Here is a 25,268-nt window from a genome sequence, read left to right as displayed (position 1 = left end):
TTTCCTTTCCATGTCTTTGGCCACCTTCTTTCGTAAAATAACGTCCTTCATTCCTTTACTACTTGTAAGGGATTCTGAAAGTTTCTCTTAGATGCAACCATTTGCTCATATGTAACACCTCTTTTAAGCACCCTAAATTGCACCAAAACAAGTATTTTCTCGATATTTTATCAAAATCTTTTAACAAAATCGTTCCTTCCTGGAACATATGTGACTCCCTGTTGGAATTAGGTAACTTTTTCCTTCCGCTATTCAGAAGAGTATAAATAATAATATTATTATTATTATTATTATTATTATTATTATTATTATTATTATTATTATTATTTTTATTATTATTTTTATTATTATTTTTATTATTATTTTTATTATTTTTTTTATTATTATTATTATATTATTATTATTATTATTATTATTATTATTATTATTATTATTATTATTTCATATGGAACAAGCCCGCAGGGGCCATTGACTTGAAATTCGAGCTTCCAAAGAATATGGTGTTCATTAGGAAGAAGTAAGAGGAAGTAAAGGGAAATACAGAAAGAAGAGATCCCACTTATTAAAAAAGAAAAATAAATTAATAAATTAACAAATGGTTAAAAATGTATTAAAATACATAGAGAATGGCATTAGTGAAGTAATGCATTGCATCTTCACTTGAACCTCTGAAGTTCCAATTGCACGACATCCTCTGGGAGGCTGTTCCACAGTCCAGCGGTGTGAGGAATAAAGGAGGACCTCTGGAACTGAAAAGTTTGACCGTGAAGCACACTCACTGCATATTGACTTATTTTAAGTAAATGCTATTGCTACTTTTTTTAACATTTTACTTACACAAAAGAGCATCAACTGGATTTTCAATTTGTTATAGTGCATTCTCAGCTGTAGTTGCATATCTTTGTCTGTTGCCTATTTCATATTGAACATCTCAATCTATATGTTCTATTAAAGACTCCACAGGTGAGGTTAAAAGATCTAGATTAAAACCGAAAGGTTTATGATCAGAAGTAATCTTGTCAAAATGAATCTTAAAAAAGAGTAAGTTGAGAAGAAAGTGAGTCAGGACAGTCACAAGTTCCAGCCATCTGGTATGTCCTGAGGAGTCACCCACTCAGGTGTGTGAAACAGTAGGTAGTCCTGCTACATCTGCCAAACAGTAACTATTTCTTATATCACCCTGTAAACTCCCTATCAAATTCCTCAGTGGGATGTCTAGTAACTTAGAAATTAATGTGTTCTTTTAAGAGACAATTCACCTTCCCTAAAATGTTCACATAATCCTCAAATTTTTATCTGTTATATTAAGGCATATGACAGTTGACTAACCTAAAACTGTTAATTATATTGATATACATAGAAGATGCTCATCCAATGTTGGTGCAGTTTAGAAACTTGGTGCAGTTTTTAATGAAAAAGGAAAGCTAACTTTCAACAATCCCTGACTCATATCAGTAGGCGAGGAAACTACACAATTGAAACCTGGATGAACAGTACAGTAGTAAGAATATTTTCCTGTTGTGGTAAAAATGATTCTTGCAGAGAAGTTACCGTATACCTGTCACAAAACCCATTTACAAAATGTATATTTTTCTTTACAGATCTACAGTTAAAAGTAACTATGTTAGCCATTCTGTATTTCATGAGTATTCTTGCTATACCATCTTGTTTACAACTGTACCCTTCAACCAGATTTCAGACTGGAAAACATTTGATATTTTATCTTTCTGAATATCACATACAATTTTATAAAATAAAATAATTATTGGGTTTTACTTGAAGCTTTTCACACATTACTTTGTCAGAACCTGATGTATTTGCAATATGTATCCTCAGTTCTTCTGCAAATGAGGGCTGAAGCAGTGAGCCAAAAAGTGACAAACTTGTCATTGGCTCAGCTGCCAACAACCCAGTTCCCCTATGTGTCCCAAGAATTATACCTTTCCTTATCTGTCTTCCTGGTCTACCTTGTTGAATATGCCAAGCATTTCCCTTCTCCAGATGTCTCTTTTGCTCCCTTTGCTGCCAGCATTGAGTTTGGGAACCATTTATCTTATCTTCACCTTCCTCACATATTTCTTCAGATGAGGAGAGGGCATCAGATTTGTCACACTGAAAAGTATCTTGAGGGGCCTGTAGAGAGAGGCACTAAGGAGGCCTTTCCTTTACAGTCTCCACAAAGCTCCTCTTTCTTGGTGGTTTAAATTGGTTTGAGACATTCCTGCATGTTGATAACCTCTCTTTCAGACATTCCTGTCTCTTGATTATTCCCAGACTCCCCTACCACCAAGCATTCCATCTCCCTCTCAGTCTTCTCCATACGCTTTCATACGGTATGAAGCTAAGAGTCTTAATGTCTGACCAAAGTGAACTGAAGAGCATCACTGTTGCTATGCCTATTATTTGACCTCTGTTATCTGTCTGCCTTACTCTTATGTCCATCAGTCTGCTAAGTGTTTCAAGGGGGGTGCCAGCCCCTAAGGCCTTATTATAAAGTAAATGTTTGTTGCTACCGTATGATTGAAAGGAATCACTTCAAGTAACAATAGAGGTAATAATAATAGAGGTCAGATGTCAAATAGGAATTTACCACTGCTGTTGCCATTGTGTTTCACAGGCACACCTTGTTATTCTGGTCATGGTGTTTTTTAATTAAATTTCCCTCCTTTCATTAGTTCCCTTTTGGTAGGAGATCTTGAAGTGTTATAATTTTTGTTGCTAGATAGTACAAAAGAAACCGAATGTTTGTTTGCTCTGCTAAATTACCAAAGGATGAAATTTTGGTATGGCAGCATCTTAAAAATAATCATGCCATACCTTTAATCATGGGGAATAAAAATTGAGTATCTGCTATGTTTGGGAGCCAGTCTGTAGGCTCAAAGCTAAGTGATGCTTATGTATTGAAATGATCCCTCAAAATATCATTTTGTCAAAAATTTGATGCCCGCCTTGGTACAGCGTGAACTGGTTGTTGTCCATGTTTTATGCAAGGGTATAATGACTCACCACTGACACTTATGGTTTTTGTGGTGATTTTTAAATGGAAGTAGAAAGAGAAAAAGACTAGGGATAGTACCTTTATTTTAAAGGGGAGAGAAGCAAAGAAAGAATACAGAGTTAAAGATGAATATAAACAATTTTATCACTGATAAGCGAGGGATCTGCGGAAGCAGAAGCATGTGAAGAAAAGTGTCAGACATTTAAGCCGTCATCTGTTACTTTTTACTAAACCCAGATATAGACATAAAAGCCTTTATCCATTACATTATTGCTAAACCCAGATAAGTTTGAGTTGTTAAATGCAGTTAAATGGAAGAGAAAACAAACTGCAGTGGTGAAAATAGGAATAAGAATTCAGTGATGAAATTTTTATGATTGGATACACAAAGGCGTTTGATTTCTGTAAATAACTTAGAAGCAGAGACAGATTTTTTATTTAAACAAAATTGCATAGATTAATCTTGTCACGGTTAATGGCAATTAAAATGGTTGCATCATTTACAACCTACAGTGCTCCCCCACTTTTTCACGGGATAGATTCCAGAACCCACCGCGAAAATACAAAATCCGCTCTAAAAATGCATATAATGGCTTATAACTGCCAAGTACCCTGTACCCCTTTAAACTAAAATTCTTATAACTGCCTATTTCAGCAGTTCACTGCATAATTTTATAGTTCAAATAAAAATATACCTTAAATTATCATACTAAAACAATTTCATATTTCAAACAAGACTACACCCCAAAACACACAGTCAGATTACCCTCCTACAACTTTTGCTCTTAAGTATATACATTCCTAAAATGCTGATAACATTGATTTAATAATTTTCAAATATTAATGTTAATGTAAACACAGCAATATATATATATATATATATATATATATATAAAATGTTTAATACAAATTAAATAAATCTGTCTTACAGAACTTTTGACCACCAAGCAAGTTACCCCTGTATGCATAAACATAGCCATTTTCTTTGGTATTGAAGTCTCTCATTTTTCCTTTTACATTGGTAAAAACAATTGCTGTCATTACTGTAGTGTATTAAATATTTTTATTATGCATATGTATTTTCTCTCTCTCTCTCTCTCTCTCTCTCTCTCTCTCTCTCTCTCTCTCTCTCATTGAGATAAGAGAGATTGATTTTTTATGCATGTATGATTATTTTTGTACAATATAGTTTTATAGATAAACATGATGTTACTTTGTTATTAATTTTTTCATATTTTCCATACTATAATAACAGCTTTTTGCATTTCAGTAAAAGCAGACAGGAAATTTAAACTGAAATAATTAGTGAATATTTTAGATAATGTACAATATGCTCTGTCATCCAGAAACATTACAGTACAGTAATATAATTTCAAGTACATCTTACAGTACCCTTAAAAAAGAGAGACAGAGAGATTGTAAACTTGTTAAGCTCATTCTGGGGCCCCCAGAATGAGCTTAACAGCTTACGATTTGTATTAAAGATTTAATTTGTATTAAACATTTTATAGATATTTTGCTGTTTTTATATTAATATTATTTGAGAATTAGTAAATAATTTTTATCATAAAAATGTATTTAGTCATGAAAATACAATGAAAATATGGTAATTAGTGAATATTGCTCTATGAAAAAGTTCGTGAATTGGTGAAAGTTCACGGATAATAGTGACAGTATGTTCCACGAAAATCCGCGATAAAGTAAGCGTGAAAAAGTGGGTGTCCACTGTATTTACAGATGTCTGGACAATGCTTATCTTTAATATACCATAAAAAACTAAATTCAGTGAGCTCAACTCAGCAGGGTGTGAAACCACGGAATTTAAGGAGTTCATTGTAGGTAGAGTATGAATTGAATGATATACTGTACATGAAAGCCAAACATTTTGAAAAATATAAGGACAGAACTTGACAGGGAAGTAGTCTCACTTCAAGTACTAGCATACAAAGAGTGATAGCGAGTAGAAGAAAAAAAAAGAGCAGTCTAAAAGTCAAGTAATTTAATCATTCTTAACAATATACGAAGATAATGAATACTCAAGAAAAGATGGATAAAAAAGCAAATTTTGACATAGGAAAACACTATTTTTGATAGCTGCTGTTCATCCTCAAAGGAGTTCCACTTTCATGGTGCCCCCAGGGCTAAATAAGACACATCAGCCAGTTACAAAGAATTCTGTTATACTGTAGTTGGCCTTGGCCAGAATAGTGCTTGTTGGCACAGTGATAGAATATAAAGGACTCGGGACAGGAGGTCTCTATCTCCTGTCTTACAGCGACTGCCTTGGCTCTCTGCGTCCCCACTCGCAGAGATGTGACAACAGCAAAGATGTTGGCTATCTTTCACATTACTTGCCAGGTCTGTGCAAGATAAATATTGACCCCAATCCCATGCCTTTTCATCAGGGAAAGTGGGTGGGTTTGAGGAATCACAGTAGATACCAAAAATAGGTTTTTCCTATATCAGAACCTGTTTTTTGATAGGGTAGCCACTGTTCATTCTCAGAGGCGCTGGCAAAAGAAATTGGCAGGTGATGAAATGGCTCAGCTCCTAATAAATAAATCCCAACAACCCAGATTTATTTATTTTTATTTTTTTTTTTGTCTGAAGTATAGTCACAGGTTATTAACCATTTTCTTTATTCCGGATATGCATAGAGTTTGGCAATAAAGTACAGGAAACAACACACATACCAATATATGTATTATTCTTTGAGGTTCAAAGATGACTCACCTGATTATGTTGGGTCTGGTTGTGGGTTTATTGTGCCTTCCCCAGCAATATCTCAGCATGACCACCACTCTCATAGCAATAGTGTTTCATGAATTTTTTATTCAAGGCAGAGTCACAGGCTTTTGACCGTTTTCTTTATTCAGGATACCCATTAGGGTCTGGCAATAAAGAACAGGAGACATATGAACCTATAAATGTATTATCCATTGTGGTTCTACAGTGACTTACCTAATAAAGTTCGGGTCTGGCTGTAGGATTATTGCACCTTCACTGGTTCAGGAATACTGCCTCTAGTAACCACTCCATACACGCGAAGACTTCCTCGAAGGAAACATTTCAAAAGAAGGTTAACAATGTACTCACTTTTTGGATACCATGCAACTTAGGGAAGGAGTGAGGGTCTGCCTTTTTAATGAGGGGCCACTAAAAGGATTCTCAGCCCATGTAGAGAGAGTGGTTTGTTTGTGCTAAGGTGTAGGAAAAATAGGACTATCTGGGATGTTTGTCATGACATCAAGACATACTTCAAGTGCTTAACTGGGCATAATATATTTTGTATGAAATACTGAGTTCCTTTATCAGAGAAGGGATTTTCCCTTTAAAAAGTTTCTCACTCTTGGCCAGGAATGATAGGCCAGGAGACAATAGTAAATGACAACTAGGTGTATGAGTGGTGAAATGTTGTCCTTGTCTAATCTGAGCTCCTGATGCCAAAAGAGTCAAGAAGACTGCTTTTTGGAGCATATCAGTTGTATATATATTGGGCTCAGGAATTAAGGGGATGACAGGAGTCTAAGAACCATATTCAGGGACCAGGTAATGGGAAACCTGGTAGGACCTTTGCAGTGTGAAAGACTGGAGAATGGAATTAACAATTTCTACATTAGAGTAATTTCCAAAACCATAATGCAAGGGTTCTGTCAATGCTCAATGCTGCCTTGTATGCCATGGTTATTGAAATAGCTAGGCACTTCATTTCAAAAGATCAAAATTGTAAAATTGTTTTAACAGATTTCAACTGGGTTCTCAGTGTGGGGGTAATCTAACCACATTTTCCATCCAGACTGGTATGTTGGATAGATGAAGTCTGTAGCGTTTGCCCTAGGTACCTAGCAATGTTAGGCAAATAATCTTCTCTGTAGACTAGATTTAAAATTTCATGTAAAGGTCACAGCTCAGAAAGGAGGGTGTGTAGACAACTTCCCCTCCTCTTGTTTGGGATAAAACAATGTACGGCAATGGAATCTACTGTATTCTCTCGCTTATGTTGAAGAAATAAGACACTAATGGCTGTTTGGCTAATTTAGGTCTACTAGGCAAGTGGTTCCATTGAAAGCTAGCAGATTTTTCAAAGCTTTCGAAATCGGGGACAATGAAGGAAAAAGGTATATTGCCCTCCATTTGTGACAGTGTTGTAGGACTGCATCTCTTGCTATTGCCTGAATGTCCAGATTCAGAGAAACACACTGGAAGTTGATGGTTCTCACGTATGGTGAACTGGTCCACTTGTGGATTGTGGAGGCATGTTAGCAATTATTGACTGAGAGGAGCTCAACATGAGCCTAACCTCTTGATATAAGGCATTGCAGTCATATTGTCTAGAAACAACAAAATGTGGGTCCCTTTTGGGGTTTCAATTTTCTGAGATGGAAAAACAGCCAATAGTCCCAGGGCAGGTGACCATCCTCCCCCTAACTGACAATCCTCTCAATAACCTCCCCAAGCTATCAAGGAGGCACCTGTATGTATTATCACTCATACGAACGATGGAGTCAGGTTGGCCAGTTTGCCAGAGACCCCTTCTAGGTCCACAGACAGAGTATCTTCCCATTTTCAAATGAAGGCGATCTCAAAGCATTTTCCTGGCATGCGAGAGCCAGACTTTTTAAATCCTATAGTCGCAATCTCAGGATTAGATCTCCCATGGACCCAAACTGTAACAGGCCCAAACTTTATTCCAATTGTTGTCTGGGAAAGCTGGGCTGTGCAAGGAATCTTCTCAAATCCTTCCTTATTCTGGTTTGATGGTTTGAGTGCTGTTAGGAGGGGACAGCTGTCTGTGAAGAGTAGCCCAAAAAAGTCCCATCCTTAGAAAAAGTTATGAATTGTTCATATTAAGAAACCTTTTGACTGGAGTCGGTTAACTACCACTCCCAGGTTTCGTCAGCACTCTTCTCTGGTGGCTCCCCAGATTAGCCAGTCATCTTGGTGGCCACCAGTTAAAATCCTTCATTCCTTTGAGGATGAACAGTGGCTACCAAAAATAGGTTTTGCCTACATCAAAACCTGTGCTTTTCATACTGCTGGTGATAGATGGTTTAGGACAATGGTGGTGATCATCATTTTCTTATATATTCAGAATGTACACAGTTTCATACAGAGCAAACTTGGAAGACCCTTATCTTCCTTAAGTGTTCCTCCACAAAAAAAAAAACTCATTCTATAAAAGATTCAGAATGACTTAATAAATGAAGAATAATCAGCAGTCGTAAATGTATTCTAGAATAATTAGCAGATCAGAAATTAGTAAAAAGTGATGGGCATCATGAAGCAGTACCCCAACTTTTCATGTGAATTAATTTTGTTAATTTTACTAAAAAATTATGCAATTTATATTTATATATTTCATTAATGTGGAAGCATCAAGTTGCTAAATCAGTATGTATGAAATTACTGTAATGGTGCAATATCCAAATCAACAGAATGCAGCTGTGCGAGCAGCAGCAGTGTCCGTTCTTGCCAAGTTTGGAGCGCAGTGTGACTCTCTCCTGGACAATGTGCTTGTTCTCCTCAAACGTTGCATGATGGACACTGAAGATGAGGTTAGAGACAGAGCAACCTACTACCATGCTGTTCTGTCTACGAGAGATTCTGCACTCATTCACCGCTACATTTTAAATCCTCCACAGGTGAGTTACATTACCCTGAGAACATAATAGTTGAGTACAGTATCTGTATTTTATTAAGTACATCTTCCTTTTATTATTTGCAGCTTTCACTTCAAATGGTCATAGTTACCCAAGTCTTTTATGTCAGGGATGGTAGTATTTGATGCAAACATATATCTCAAGATTGTAGGAGATTTGCAGTACATTATTTTTCGAGGTCTTCAGATGCCACAGTTTTATCTTGATGTGCATTTGGAACTGAGATGCCTTAAGTATGTTTTATTTACTATATCATTCTCCTCAGTGTCTTTACTTCAGTAGATATCCACTCTTTGATCATATACACCGTCTGTATTAGATGGGCCTCTCTTGTGTATGATGGCATTTCATATTAACATATCCAAATCCTCACATGCCCAAACCATCTCAATGTATATTTCACATAAACACCATATATCCCAGAACTTCTCATGAAATCTTTCCAAGTAAAGAAGCTTGTAAACGTGAATTATGTTATGTCATTTCTGTGACAGTTTGCCCTGCCAAGTTTGGAAAGAGCACTTGGCCAGTATATCAACAACGACACTTCTGTTGCATTTGACACAAAGACCATTCCAACTGCTCCCCCGCCAGCAGAGGAGAAGAAAGCCCCCAGTATCATGGAACCTGTACCAAGGACAGAAGAAAGAGTTGTTCCTACGCATGAGAAGTAAGTAGTTTTGTTTCAGATACACTGAAAATAGCTAATTTTCATGTTGCAGATCATCATAGTAACCGAAGGTCACATGAAGTGATTGTATATAATTAGTCACTGATTAATCAAAAGATTGAATGAAAAGCATAAGACAGAAAGCTAAATATTAAGGAACCAGGAAATGTGAGCAGTATCTTCCACAGGACAAGTGGATGGAATATAAAACAATATCTTCAGTAAGGTTTGAGAAATTGGTAACGAGTAAGGAGTTAGCCAAATTTTAAACAAGAGCGTAAGAGATTTAATAGAATAAATTAGTCACTTTGCAATATCAGTGTTATACAGTGATACTCCCAGTATACAATTCTCTCATATTTTGCAGGGATTAAGAATATCAGTTCCCCACAAAAACTGAGAATCTACAAATGTGTAACTCTCGACCCCCACCCACCTCCCAACCCTAAGTCCTAACTATAAACTGAGACTGATATTTAACGTGAACGTTATTATGCAATTATATTCAGTAACGGTACGAAACATCCTTTTTAGTGTACAATACAGTATAAAATCAATATAGGGTAAGAGAGAGAGAATACACATACTTTGATTGTGCTATTATACTACAGTATACATACAGTGCTGGAATTTATTTTTTATATACAGTTTATTATTAAATTTAAGAAGCATTGCCAGTTGTAAAAAAGAATAATTGGAATCCTTAAAATAACACTCATTATGCATATATTGATACATATCCACTTTCATTTAGTCCTTAACACAATGACTTTGCTATTTGGTAGTGAATGATGATAAAAATGATGCAACACAAATACACTGATGCAATTCTTGCTATGTGGTTATTACATTTATGCATGAAGACATTCACAAGCAAGAAAGAAATTTTCATTAACTAGACATCATTGTTATCTGCTCCATATGGGGAGGTAACTCACCAGGATCTTCATCCTCTTTGTTAATATTTTTAGCTTAAAGAGGAAAAGAATTGGTTGGTCATGGAGTGTATGTGATGGAAGAGGTGATACGGGTGGAGGGGATAGGAGAGTCAAGGATTCTATGTTTGAGCCTTGGGAAATACAGTGTGATTACTGATTTATTTTTTGTTTCTGTCTCTTTAAAGATTTATTTATATGATGAAGATACATATGATGTTTTTCACTTTTAAAGCTTGTATCATCAAATTGTCAGTATCATATTTTGTTCATGTTTTACATCTGGTATAGCATCTGTTTAGGTTAACTCCGCTTAGTCTCTCTCTCTGTTGACTCTGAATGGTATCACTTAAACCTAGAATTTCCCAAAGATCCATTTTGTAAAACTCTTCTCCTCCTACCTTCTGTACCATAGTAATAGTTTATTTTGTTATGTCTTTGATAGGCTCTCTGGTAAATCTGGTGGAGTCATTGACACATTCTGGCCAGTTTTTACACCGTGGCTTTTTTGATGATATTTATGGTATCGGCAATCACACAAGATTTGCACATCATTACATTTTCTTTAGTTGGATCATCTTCCATAACCTGAACAGTTCTATCCATAGTGCATTGACTGTGATGGGACTTGAATGTATTTGTTACCCTGTGATCTAAAAGTTGTATTTGAGACATTAAATGACTCTGACACCCCCAGCATTGAACTCTGAATTCTGTGTAGTCATGGGCATTGTCTGGTATCAGTGTGACTTTAAAAGACAGCCTATTACATGAGAGGCATCTTCTGACATTGGGACAAAGAATGTAGAAATTGCTTTAGGGAAAGTGTAGTCCATACCATATAGTTTTGCACCCAAATGGATAGCAGTTTGAGTGTACATGTTCCTTTCAAGACTTTGGATTGGTACGTTTGAGTCATGGCTGCCCTGATCTTAGAGCCCATGGCATTAGCACAAAACAGTAGTGTAAATTTCTTTCATTCTTAAAACCAATTGTTTGACTCACTTCTTTGCTAATATATGTCCTTTATGACATTTTTTTTTTTTTTAGAAAATGACAGTTTAATCTACACTTTTATTATTAAATATTCTTGCTCCTTGTTTAAGTTTCTTTATGGTTTATGGTTACTGGAAACTCCTCAGCTGCTTCTCCTATAATCTTTACTTGTTCATACGTGGAACAAACCTGGGTCTTAACATCAGGATAAATCTTCTGTTGCCAGCTTGAAACCAGTAAAAATAAAGACAATTGTTTATGCAAGGAATTGGTGACATCTGGCATCTGTCATGGAGATGAGGTGGGATGCGGCTAGCAACTCAAGCTCAACCCCGTGACGTATCAGTTTTCTTCTTACCTCCATTGAGAGAGGTCATTTCTATCTCTTCTTCCTCTCCATAGCTGGTTGTTTTTGCCTTTCCTCATGTTTTTTGTTTGTTTTTGTGATCAGTGTGTTTATTGTGCGTGTTTTGGTTTTTATCATGCAATCCCAAAAGTTCCTGTAAGCTTCAAATGTCCTGATGTAGGCTCCTATCCTTGTTCACATTATATGGCTTCCTTTGAGACTGACCTCCATTCAACTTGTAGTAGGTGCAGATCGAATGATTGTAATGTGACTAACCTTTGCCCAAAGTGTCATTCTCTGCTTCCTGCACAGTGGAAGAGATTTGCCAAGAAGCAGCACAGGAGGAAGTCAGGGGTGCCATCTTAGGAAGGATTTTCCTCTCTGATGGATGTTCCTCAGGTTCTTCGTTGTTCTGCTTCTTCCCTTGCTTCTCGTTCTTTGTCAGATGTCTCTCCTTCCTTTTCTTCCTTTGATTTGTCTTTGGAATTTTTGGGAGAAGGTTCTCTGAATTTGCCTCATGCTGCCCCGTCTCTCTCAGGGGGGAATGTTGCCCCTCCTGGGAGGGTGGCGGCAGCACCATCTTTTTCCTCACAGATTGAGATGCGTAGATGTCAGTTGTTTGGGCTTTGTTAGGCCTATCGGGTACCAACCTTAGATGGCCTGCTATCCCTTTTCATGTCTTCATGCATTCCTGTGTCAGCCGCCATGACAGTGCCCGACCCTCCCAGCCTTCACTCTACTGGGTCTCGCGTTACGCCTACTAGCAAGATGCCATTGGTTCTCTCTGCACACCATCCTGGGTCACCTGACGTTCAGCCAGTGGTTGCTCCGACAGATCACATCAAGGGTTTGCCTGCTCCTGTGACGTCACAGCCTAGTTTTACTATAACGTCATCTGTGGCTGTGCTGTCTGCTTCTTCTCATTCAAACTGTACTCGACACTGTCGACTCTGCTCTTCAAGTGAAATACAGCCATTTTCTTAAGAAAAGATAGCTTAGATCTCCTTCGTCTTCGTCGTCTGCTGCTGCTCCATCGTCTGCCCCTCCTGTCCGTTCCTGTATCAGGCGTTGGAGGATTAAGGACTTTGTTGCAGCTCCTCTCCCCAAGAAACAAAAGACTATCTCCTCCTCTTCGCTTTCAGACCACGGCCTTGTTTCTTCTTCACACGTACATGTTCCTCCTTCTCCAACGCGTCCTGTTCAAATTAGGGGGAAGGACGACAAGGCTCCAATCAAGAAACCTCTTAGAAGTCCTGTCAGACCTACGCCTCTTAGACATCTTCATTCCAGCTTATTATTGCCCAAAAGAAACCATGATTCCTCTCCTGATTCCCTCAAATGTGGACATGGGGATATACGTGGCCATCGTGATTCCTCTCGTTTCCCTTGGATGTGGACGTGTGAATAGACACGGCTGTGTACATGGTGACGGGCATACTGCTAGTCACCAACGTAGAGTTGGATACGACTTTGGTTCTTCATCTGACTCACTGCTTTGCCATTCTCGACAACATTCCATTACTGCAGTCTTCGAGAAGGACCACGGCCATCGTTCGCCTTCTTGCATCCTCGGCTGTTGTTCACCTTCCCGCATCCATGGCCATTGTCCATCTTCCTGCAGTCACAGCCATCGTTCACCTTCCCACATCCACAGCCAGCGTTCAACTCCCTTCATCCACGGTCATCGTTTGCCTTCCCACATCCGCGGACATGGGCTACAGGATGATGAACGTCCATTGTATGAGAAAGGTTCTCCGCCTCGAACCTGTGATCGAGACCTCTCTCTTCCCTCTACTTTGAAACTTCAAGCTCCGGTTTTAAACCCTGAGAGTCCTGAGGTGGATGGGGATCTTGTGACCAGAAGGTGGAGGATTTGGAGAATCAGGAGTTTCTTTCATCTTGAGAATCAGGAGTTTCTTTCATCTTATGAAGAGGTTACTGATCTCATTCGTGAGTTCAGTAATCTTTCTAAAAAGACTGTGACTCCTACGATCATTCCGACAGGAATAGAAGCCTGCTGGGACCAAAGAAGGACTGGAGGACATCTTTTGAGTTGCCTTATTTCAGTCATTGACCATCTCATCCAACAAGCAGTGAGTAAAGCAGCAGTTCCTTCTCGTCTGAATGCTCTGAGTCAGAATCTACAGCCACCTCCTAAGAAGCATATAATACTTCCTCCTACAATCAAGACTTCCCAACCTGCTTCGTCACTGAAGAAGCCTACCCAACAACATCCCTTTCAGTCTCGCTCTACCAGACCAGGAAGGGGAAATAGGGGTAGAGGTAGGGGAGGCAGACAGTAGAGTGGGCACTCCTCCCCTCTCTGTGCCACCAGTCAGGGATGCCTGGCAAGCCATTGGGCTATGTGGTGGAATTACGGAGCGGAGCTTTGGTTGGTAGATGTCCTTTGGGTAGGGTATGTACTGTACTACCTTTCAACTTTGCTCCCCTCTCTCCAATTGTCCTCTCCCTCACCTCACTTACACCCAAGGCTCTCTGAAAGAACTAGCTGTCCAAGAAGTGAGGAAGGTGATGGAGAAGGGAGCTGTAGAGCAAGTAAAGCATCCTTTCCCAGGGTTCTACAGCTGAGTCTTCCTAGTCCCCAAGGCAACTGGCGATAGACCTGTCAATGTTGAGCCTCTTTCATCAGAAAGACAAGGTTCAAGATGGAGGCTTCCTCAAACAGTCTTGGCAGCTGTCAGAGACAACAACTACATGCTAACCATTGATTTGAAGGACACTAACTTTGAGATCCCTGTTCATCCCTCTTCCCGGAAGTTCCTTTGCTTCAGTCTCAGAGAACTGGTGTTCCAGTTCAAGGTCCTTTGCTTTGGTCTGACAACAGCTCCCCAGGTGCTCACAAGAGTTTTCACCTTAGTGTCAACGTCGGGTCATGCTCAGGGAATTCGCCTTCTAAGATATCTCAGCGACTGGCTGGTCTTGGCGAGTTCTCAGGAAAAGATAATTCAAGACAAGGATTGTCTTCTCCAATTTTGTCTTGGTTTAGACATTGTGATAAATTTGGAAAAGTCCAGTCTTCAGTCCAGTCAAAGAATTATTTACCTGGTGCAGTGAATTGCGGCTTTTGGCTTAGCCTAGTAATTTGACTGTTCAGTACCCATATATCTAACAGATAGAGGCTTAGGTCTCCTTCCTTTGAATTCTCTTATTCAGGAAGTATGACTGGGCGTGCCAGACCTCCAGTCGGTTCAGGATTCTCTTACCTCCCACCAAGAGTGAGTCTATCCTAATGTTAAGACCCAGGTTTGTTCCACGTATGAACAAATGACAAATTTAAATTAATTTGTATTTTTCATAACTAACAAACCTGCTGTCTTAACACTTACTGCCCACCTCTAGCTGCCCCTCTTTCAGTTAACATTGGGGTGGAAGAAAACTGTTGTCACGGGGTTGAGATTGGGTCGCTGGCCACATGCCACCCCATCTCCATGACAGATGCCAGAGCCACCAGTTCCTTGTGTAAAAACATTTCTTGTTTCTATTTTTAACGGTTTCCAGATAGCACCAGGAGATTTATCCTAGTGTTGAGACCACAGGTTTATTAGCTATGAAAATACAAATTAATTTAAATTTGTCATATTTGATAGTTGAAATCACTATTTGAAATTATTAAACCAGCTTTTGCTGGCTTTGAAACTTCCAGGGCTAGATTGTTTGTTGTCCACTTGCCTCAGAATTTCATAAAAAGACATGGCCTTTTTTCAAATTATATTCAAGTTTATTGGGATGCCTTTCAATAGCAGCCTTTCACCCACAGAAAAGTAGCTGTTTCACACGAGAAGAAGTATTTTACACATGATAAAGTGTTTTTGCCCATGTAGCTACAGCAGTGACTTGGTAGATTGATGTTACCTCACTGTTGACTTGTTGATGCTATAATGAATGGCAACTGCAGCCTTTTTAAGCAGGATCTTCAATTTCTCTTGCCTCTTGATAGCACTTTTAGTAGTACTATGAGTATGCTTTTGGGTCGTGATTGAATTCAAGATTTTACAGCTCTGTCTCCTTGTGTAAGATAAACACATTAATGAAGCTGGAAGCTAATGCACATACTGGCATCCCCTAACAAATGCAGATCTTCCTTTCTTGTTACAAACTGGAACTTTTTAAAGGTTTCACTGTTATAGACTGGAACTTTTTAAAGGTTTCACAGTTTTTAGTCAAGATGTCTGAGTAGTCATGTTAGTAAATGAAAAGACATTTCTAGTATATACAGTGTGACTTTGTTTCCTTAACATTTAAAACCCCAAATTTTATCTTTATTTACATTTTTCTCAACTATGGACAGTATTGTCTGCAGCTTGTAAGTGTGATTGATTTTTATCAAATTTTTACTTATAATTGGTTTGTGTCCAGTACTTATTTAAACGATAAAGTAGCCACCCTTATGGCCCACTAAACGTGTTTTATTTTTCTCTGCATTTTTACTTTTACACAAATCATCTAGTTTACATAAATGGCTGCAGTGCTCTGAAAATTTTACATTCAATTATTGATGAAACATGCAAGCAAATAAATAAATGAACCCTGTGCCCACAAAATTTCATCTGCACTAGATTTATAATCTTAAATTAGCATGCCAATTTAAGATTTATAATCTTAAATTAGCATGCCAATTTAAGATTTATAATCTTAAATTGGCATGCTAATTTAAACAAGCAATTTTTTAAGAAAATCAATGTCACATAAGTCCACATTGTATGGTGACAAGTTTGCTCAGTCGGTTAATTAGTGACCAAATTCTTAGGTTGTTATTGTAACGAGTTCATTAAATTAAGATTAGGTATAATTCATGTAAGATTTTTTATTTCTGTAGTATGTTCTAATAGAATAGATTTATATAAGAGTAGGCTGTTCCTGTTTTAATGGAGATTATCAAGTCATCAATCCCATTCATTGAGATAATTGCAGTCAGTCATCCAGTATTGTTTCTTTATAGGAATTTTGGAAATGATCGAAACCCCAAAGTGAGGCAAGTCCTTTCATCCCAGCACCTTTATCATTAGTAACACATAATTAGGCATAGCAGCAGTGAGATGTAAAACCTTTGACTATCTTTTTGTAATAAACTTAAGTTAATTAGATGTAGCCCTTCGAGCTAAAGCTGTTGAATAATATGTAGCTTCATTTCTATGAAACTGAAGTCCCCACAATTGGCTAATGTTTATAGCATGCCTTCTGTGGAGTGAAATAGTTCTCAGGTTCCCAGATGCATCACACTGCCATTTATTTTTTATTTTTGCTCTCTGGTCTTCTCTCTTAACTGTCTGACATCTTTTAACTTCCCTTCAATTCTGCTTTCAATTTATCATCCATTCCCTCTGTTTTTTTTTTACTATACTGTGGTTGAATTCTTTTCTGTCATTCCCTTTGGTCTGTTCCCACAAACAATTTTGACTTTATTTTGGGTAAATTGTTTCACGTCATTCTCTTTTGTATTTTCTGACTAAGTTCTTTGACTCTGCTGTGGTTGAACTCTTTTAAGTCATTGCTCTTGGTTTGTTCCTACCAACTTTTTCTTTTTTACTCTGTACTGAGAGGTTAAATTCTTTTCAGTCATTCCAATTGGATTTTTATGACTAACTTCTTTAACCCTGCTTTGGTTAAATTCTTTTCAGTTATTCCCATTGGGTTGTTCCCACTAACTTCTTCGACTACTGCAGTTATATTCTTTTTAGTCATTCCATTTGCTTTTTCCCACCATAATTTCTTTGATTACTGTGGGTATATTCTTTTTAGTCATTCCATTTGCTTTGTTCCCACTAACGTATTTGAATTTGTGGTTAAATTCTTTTCAGTCATTCCTGTTGTTTTGTTCCCACTAGCATCTTTGACTCTACTTTGGTTAAATTATTTTGTCATTCCATTCGTTTTTTTCTGACTAATTTCTTTGACTCTGCTGTGGTTGAACTCTTTAGTCATTCTGTTTGATTTTTTCCCATTAACTTCTTTGACTTAACTGTGGTAAAATTCTTTTCAGTTATTTCCTTTGGTTTTGCCCCACTAATATCTTTGACTACCAAGTTGAATTCTTCTCAGTCATTCCCCTTTGACTTAATGGTGGTAACATTCTTTTCGGTCATTCTGTTCGGTTTGTTCACATTAACTGCTTTGACTCTACTTTGGTTATATTCTTTTCAGTCATTCCCCATTGTTTGTTTCCCCTTAACTTTTTTTATTCAACTGTGGTTAAATTCTTTTCAATTATTTCCATTTGTTTTTTTCCCCACCAACTTCTTTGACTCTCCCGTGGTCAACTTCTTTTTAGCCATTCCCTTTGGTTAGTTCACACTAAATTCTTTGACTCAGCTGTGGTTAAATTCTTTTCAGTCATACCCTGTGTTTTGGTCCTTCTAATTTCTTCGACTCCACTGTGGTTAACTTCTTTTCAGTCATTCTGTTTGATTTTTTCCCACAAACTTCTTTGGCTCAGCTGTGTTAAAATTCTTTTCAGTTATTCCCTTTGGTTAGTTCCCACTAGTCTTTGACTCAACTGTGGTTAAATTATTTTCAGTCACTCCATTTGTTTTTTTCCCACAAACTTCTTTGACTCTACTGTTGTTAAATTTTTGTTAATAATCCCCTTTGGTTTGTTCTTACTAAACATTTTTAACTTTACAAGGGTGAAATTTTCACCTCATTTCAGAACAGTTCATCCTGGCAAGCTCTGTGACAGTCCAAGAATATGACATTGGCTTCATTGAAATTCATTGTAGTAAAAATAAGATAGTATTACTCTGACAGCAAAAATAATATGACGGTTGTACTTGAGAGGTTTTTTCCCCAGCATTTCTGTATTCCTGTTACTTTTGCCTTTCATGTTGCTTCCATTGCTTCAGTTCTGTTTCATTTAAGGCCTGAGCAGAAATGGTTTGGTTGGCTGATTAACTAAAAATATACAATAATTATGATAGTAATCATGTTTTGAAGTAAATATATGATAGTAAAAAGTTCCTTTTCTGGCGTAATTAAATTAATGGAACTTCAATTCAAATGAGTAGATTTGGAATTAACAGAACTTTACTTCAAATGGGTAGATGTGGAATTCATGGCTTAATGATGAAGAAAGACATTTCCCGCTTGATTTAATCAAAATTGAAATTTTTTGCTTTTCCAGGTATGCCGAACAGCTCGCTGGTATTCCACAGTTCACTCACCTTGGTCCTCTGTTCAAGTCATCATTGCCCTTGGAACTCACAGAATCAGAGACAGAGTACATGGTCCGCTGTATAAAGCACACATTCCAGAATCATATTGTTTTACAGGTAATCTTTCTCTCTTATGCAGTTAAATTATTTTAAAATGTTTACATTTTTTTGTTGCTGATTGATGATAATCTATGTATGATATCTTATATTGCATTAAAAATGTACAGTGGTAATTACAGTAATAGCTGTAACGCAGGAAATGGTAAAATGTTAGGTATATTATGTGTGACTGCTTGCATGTGTCTCAACTGATTCTGATGTATCTGTTATGTCAGTCCATTTTGAAACTATAGATTCAAGTGTTGGTCTGTTGATCGCATGTAAGGTGAATACAACATTAGAACTTTTGCAACTTTTTTTTATATAAGTGGAATAAGGAATTCTGTATTTATAGAACAAGGAAGTTTGTTTGTCTAAGCCCATTGTACCAATCACTTTATACATGTTTATTTTACTTCTACCTCATGAATATTTCAGCCTGTATCCTCTTTGTAGTTGATATAAATAGAAAAAAAATTTTGAACCATTTAAAATTGAATTTTTTAATTTTTCTGTACATTGACAGTTTGATTGCACCAATACCCTAAATGACCAGCTATTAGAAGACGTGAATGTTGTTGTAGAAGGAGATGGGTGGGATGTGGAAGTCTCCATCCCATGCCACTCCCTGCCTTATTCACAGCCTGGTTCTTGTTACACCCTCTTGAGTATTCCACAAGATATTATGTCTACAACTGGTAAGTCTCTCTCGTTGGACGGGTTGGTATAGTTCTCGGCTAGCACTCTGCTGCGCCTGCGTTCAAGTCTCCGGCTGGCCAGTGAAGAATTAGAGGAATTTATTTCTGGTGATAGAAATTCGTTTCTCGGTATGATGTGGTTCGGATTCCACAATAAGCTGTAGGTCCCATTGCTAGGTAACCAATTGGTTCTTAGCCACATAAACTAAGTCTAATTCTTCGGGCCAGCCCTAGGAGAACTGTTAATCAGCTCAGTGGTCTGGTTAAACGAAGGTATACATCTCTCTCTCTCTCTCTCTCTCTCTCTCTTTGTGCTTTGTACCTTCCCCCTAGCCCCCGACTTGATTGTTTCCTGCCTTCTCTATTGCAGCTATTTCTTTTCTTGTTTAGTTAATGTTACTTGTTTAGTTAATGTTACAAATTAGTCAAAGTTAAAACAAGAAACTTTTCTTGTATGTAAGTCATGGTATTTAATACATCTGAAATCTTTAAGCTTTATGACAACTAATGTCCTCATTGTTAGTGGGAATGAAACTAGATGTAGTTTCATTTGCTCTGACATAGTAGTAGTCCTCATAAAGCTAAAAAAATTTAAGTGCATTTTCAACCATTCACCAAGGTTTCACACAAGTTTTTGTTTTATCCTTCTCTTTTTAAAATGCACAATTAGGAGTGATGCCATTTCTTGATTTTTTGTCATTGTTTGGGTTTTAAAATGCCTTTACCATTTAATGTTTGTAGTTACACTGTTTTATTTATATTTTTTGTCATATGATTTTTTTTATATTTCTTGCACAGTGAAGTTAATTTCTTGGTATATTTTGCAAATGCAAATAATGCTTTAATTTTATTATTTCTAACATTTAAATTGTGAATATCATGGTGTGCTTTTTTTTCTTTTATTCCAGGTACCTTTTCAGCAACACTCAAGTTTAAAGTAAGAGACTGTGATCCTGCAACAGGCGAGCCTGACACAGATGATGGTTATGAGGATGATTATACAGTAAGTGGAGTATTGTCACCTTTGACCCAGGAACTTAATGCAGATAGTGTAGAGTGACTTTTGAAACAGTTCAAGTTTCTGCTAACCATGAATTTTAAGTTGTGGTAACAAAATCCTTCCAGGGAATGGTCTGTCATAAAATAAGATCTAACTTATATTTTGAAGTAGAATGACTGGCTCAACCTAAAGAGCAGGAAAAATGTTGTCTTGATATGATCATAAGTTTTGTAAGATAGGCTAGGGGACTTTAGACATGGCTTGGTCCAGCATTTTAGAACACTTAGATGTTTTGATACATAAGATTATAGGGCAAATAAATAATGCACCTGAGACCAGGGTACTGTAAAAAATAATGTAGATACTCCTGTCAGTTTCACAGAGAGTAATCTGAAAGAGGGATAGGGTTCCCTCCAGCAACTTGTAAGTGCTTTTTTTTATGTGTAGAATTGTCCTTGATATTATTCAAGTTCCTCTCTATTTTCTTAAGTTAGAATTTTACTTCCTTTACAGTGTTTAATGTCTTTATTTGACAGCTCGAAGATGTTGAGATTAGCGTAGCTGACCATGTGCAGCGTGTAGCCCGCAGCAATTTTGCGGCTGGATGGGATGAACTTGGAGCAGCTAATGAGTTGGAAGATACGTTTGCGCTCTCTGCCATGAACACCTTAGAAGAAGCTGTCACACAGATTACGCAGTTCCTAGGAATGCATCCATGTGACCGTTCAGATCGAATTCCAGATGGAAAGAGCGCTCACACTTTATATTTAGCAGGCAAGAATTTTATCTTTTTCCATTGTAGTTCCTTTGTTGTTTAGTAGTTTTTGTTCAAAAGCATGTAACATTACTTCAGTGTAGAATACATTGCTCTCTCTCTCTTGTGAGTTCCGAAATAAAACATTGCTTTGGTTAAACTACAGTATAGTGTATCAAAATTGTAAAGTGAAATTTCTCATTTACTTTTATGATATCTGTTGTAGGTACTTATCGAGGGGGACACGAAGTGTTGGTCAGGGCTAAGCTGGCACTTGCCGATGGTGTCACAATGCAGTTAACGGTTCGATCAGATGACCCAGAAGTGTCGGAAGTTATTGCATCGGCAGTTGGTTAAATTTCAGCTATATTTAATTTTTATTTGTTTTTAAGGAAAACCCCTGTAAAAAGATTTGAAATTTTATTTGCTATGTCATAATTGTTCTCTAGTTTTTCATGTAATTTTGGAGATACAGTATATATATTTTCTGTGTTAGGAATCTTGACAACTGTTGTATTTATTGATAATGTTGAACTTCAAACTGAAAGGAGATAACAAAAAATGAATTTTGCCTGATCTAATAAATATATATATCAGTATCCACTTTGGTGTTTTGGTAGCTCCTTATATTGTAGGTAAGTTATAAAGCATGTGTTTATCATACTTTTCATTTTAATTGATATATACAGCCATGTATTTTAATAATCTACATATATATATATATTATATATATATATATATATATATATATATATATATATATATATATATATATATATATATATATATATATATATATATATATATATATGCATATATATACAGTAGAACCCCGGCCCTCGACCGTACTAGAACTCGACATAATCGGATTTCGACACGAAATGTTGAGTAAATTTTGCGTCGGAGCTCAAACAACAAATCGGAATCCGACCTGATGAATCATATGATGTTTGTAGAAAAGAGAGTTTCAGGCGGCTGCCGCTAGTTGGCGTTGTTGGTGGCGTTCTTCCCATGCGTATTTAAAAGCATTTAAAGCCCACACATGCTGCTGCTGCTGCTGCTGCTGTTGTTTGGAGAAGTACACCTTGTACAGGTATATATCATTATTTTGGCTTTCTGCACTGAATTTTCATCCAATCATGGGTCCCAATATGTTAGGGAATCATATTTACTGAAAGATGTTTTACAGTGATTTTGTACACTATTCCAGTAGACTGTATGAAATTTACCATAAATACTGAATGTTTATGTAACTAGTACCACGATACACCACCAGGGTGGCGCTGTGGTTTGTTACGTCTGCCACAAGCTGCCGAGTTCCGACGTAATTTAGGACATTTTTCTTAGTTTTTATATAACAGACATTCAGTAATTCGGCTTATAAATACTGTATATTAATTTAATTTGATAATCAGGCTTGTTTTTCAATGTCATCATTAACAACAGTTTTCATGTGTACCCGTTACAGAACATTCTGGTAGTGCCTATAGGCTACCTAGCCTAGTCTATGGCGCTCGGTCTATCATTGGTAATACGGCCGCATTGGTCGTAGGCCAATTTTTTCGATACATTATGCATTTAAAAATGTAAAAAGTGCTTCTGATATGGTAAGTTATTCAACTCTGAACTTATTTAATTGTAATTTGTGTAATGTTTTGTATAAAAAGGTAAGGTTGAGGTAATGACTGGTAGTCAGAAATTGATTAATCCATTTTCAGTTATTTCTTATGGGAGAAATTAACTCAGAATTCAACTAAATCGAATCTCAACACTGCTTCTGGAACGAATTAGCGTCGAGGACCGGGGTTCTACTGTATACATATACATATGTGTATACATATATATGTATATATGTATATATATATATATATATATATATATATATATATATATATATATATATATATATATATATATATATATACATACAGTGATCCCTCGTCTATCATGGATAATGGGGCCAGAACCCCGCGATAAGTGAAATTCCTGAAGTAGCATTGGCCCCTCCCTAGGGAGGCATATACTGTATATACATGGTATATATTTAAAGGCTTTACTGTATAGCCTTTCCCACACTGTTATAAACACTTCCTATGCACTTAAACACTGTATTACTATTTTGATCTCCTATCACAGTAATATGCATAAAAAAAAGATCGTCCCATATTTGTAATGTTTTCGTTCTGAGAATCAGCTGACTGAAGCTGCTCACTACTAACGAAAGAATTAGGAAAATAATTTTTAGTTGCCAAAAGAAACAAATTTATCAATGAAATTATTTTTAATTCTGTACATAAAAGATTATGATACAGTAATTCATATTTCATTGAGAGAGAGAGAGAGAGAGAGAGATGGTGTGTACTGTACAGCACAGTAGCTTGGGACGAGACTAAGTCTTGACTAAGTCTTGACAAGCTGGTGATGAGAGAGTATACAGTATCCTTGAGTTGCTTACGTATGAAATTCGGATTTTAATTATTTTTACAGTGATTTAAGATGAAACATCAACAGTGATAAGATATTCTCTTATATACCACTCACATGCCTTGTCCGAGTGCCTGTATTACTATTTTGATCTCCTATCACAGTAATATGCATAAAAAAAAAGATCGTCCCATATTTGTAATGTTTACGTTCTGACAATCAGCTGACTGAAGCTGCTCACTACTAACGAAAGAATTAGGAAAATAATTTTTTAGTTGCTAAAAGAAACAAATTTGTCAATGAAATTATTTTTAATTCTGTACATAAAAGTTTATGATACAGTAATTCATATTTCATTGAGAGAGAGAGAGAGAGAGAGAGAGAGAGAGAGAGAGAGAGAGATGGTGTGTACTGTACAGCACAGTAGCTTGGGACGAGACTGTATACAGTATCCTTGAGTTGCTTACGTATGAAATTCGGATTTTAATTATTTTTACAGTGATTTAAGATGAAACATCAACAGTGATAAGATATTCTCTTATGTACCACTCACATGCCTTGTCCGAGTGCCTGTGGGTATATACTGAAGCTTCCAGTCCTTGCGCGCGTCGGTCTCGCAGTCGTTCTTCTCACGTAACATGATGAAACATCGCTGTTTTCCGCAATATGGCTGCCGATATGGTGGTACTTTTTAATTTTAATTTTTCGATGAATATTTCTGAAAAATCCGCGATGCAGTGAAGCATCATTTTGTTTAATTTCATTTTGTACTGAATTATATGTCATAATGCAATGAACCAACAGTACTAGCAGATATTAATAATTATTAATGGAATTAATGAAATATTTGGGGCTTCATATATCGCGACTATTTTTGAAATTTCCGGAAAATCCGCTATATATTTTCTCTTATAATATACATACGTAATGGAAAAAATCCGCGAAGTCGTGAATCCGCGATAGTTGAACCACGAAGTAGCGAGGGTTCACTGTATATATATATATATATATATATATATATATATATATATATATATATATATATATATATATATCACACATATATTATATTATATATAAAATCAGTACTGATTTTAGTATTGCATTTGTCAATGTTATCACTGTTGTGATAATTTTATGGTGTATAATGGTGTTCCAAAGTGTTGACCCATGACTTCAAAGTATTCACTCAAAAATCATTAACTGGATAGTTCAACAAGTTGCATATTTATTTCTTTGTGGAATGCAAAATATATATATTTCATAAAATAAGGGTATAATATTTTTCAAAAGAATGAGCTCTATCATACATGTCAAATCTGAAAGAAAATATTACATGCAGCCCAATTCCTGGAAAACATTGACAAAATATTTATAAAATAAATTTTGTATATTTGGGGCCAATGCATTCAACAGAGTATGTCTTATGAGACTTAATTCAGTTGCAATATTTTATGGATAACTCTCCATTTACATGGGATTCATTCTTAAAGATTTGGTGTAAATGGAAATTGCGTTA

At 36.6% G+C, this 25,268-nt stretch overlaps 1 protein-coding gene across 2 annotated transcripts in view; it reads left to right on the top strand.

Annotated features, from left to right (window-relative positions):
- Nucleotides 1–21,928, top strand: part of gammaCOP (coat protein (coatomer) gamma) — a 91,507-nt gene extending 69,579 nt beyond the window's left edge. For both annotated transcript variants that reach the window (XM_067082946.1, XM_067082945.1), the window contains exons 10-16: nt 8,434–8,640; nt 9,153–9,328; nt 18,744–18,891; nt 19,400–19,571; nt 20,480–20,574; nt 21,108–21,345; nt 21,552–21,928. In XM_067082946.1, the coding sequence (XP_066939047.1) occupies nt 8,434–8,640; nt 9,153–9,328; nt 18,744–18,891; nt 19,400–19,571; nt 20,480–20,574; nt 21,108–21,345; nt 21,552–21,682 (1,167 nt within the window). In that variant the 3' untranslated portion in view covers nt 21,683–21,928. The remainder of the gene's footprint in view (nt 1–8,433; nt 8,641–9,152; nt 9,329–18,743; nt 18,892–19,399; nt 19,572–20,479; nt 20,575–21,107; nt 21,346–21,551) is intronic.
- The last annotated feature ends 3,340 nt before the right edge of the window (nt 21,929–25,268 follow it).

This window comes from Macrobrachium rosenbergii, chromosome 40 (genome assembly GCF_040412425.1).
Source record: "Macrobrachium rosenbergii isolate ZJJX-2024 chromosome 40, ASM4041242v1, whole genome shotgun sequence".
NCBI classification, from domain to species: Eukaryota; Metazoa; Arthropoda; class Malacostraca; order Decapoda; family Palaemonidae; genus Macrobrachium; species Macrobrachium rosenbergii.
The sequence above is the reverse complement of the archived record's forward strand: the minus strand, read 5'-3'. Positions and strand labels throughout refer to the sequence as shown.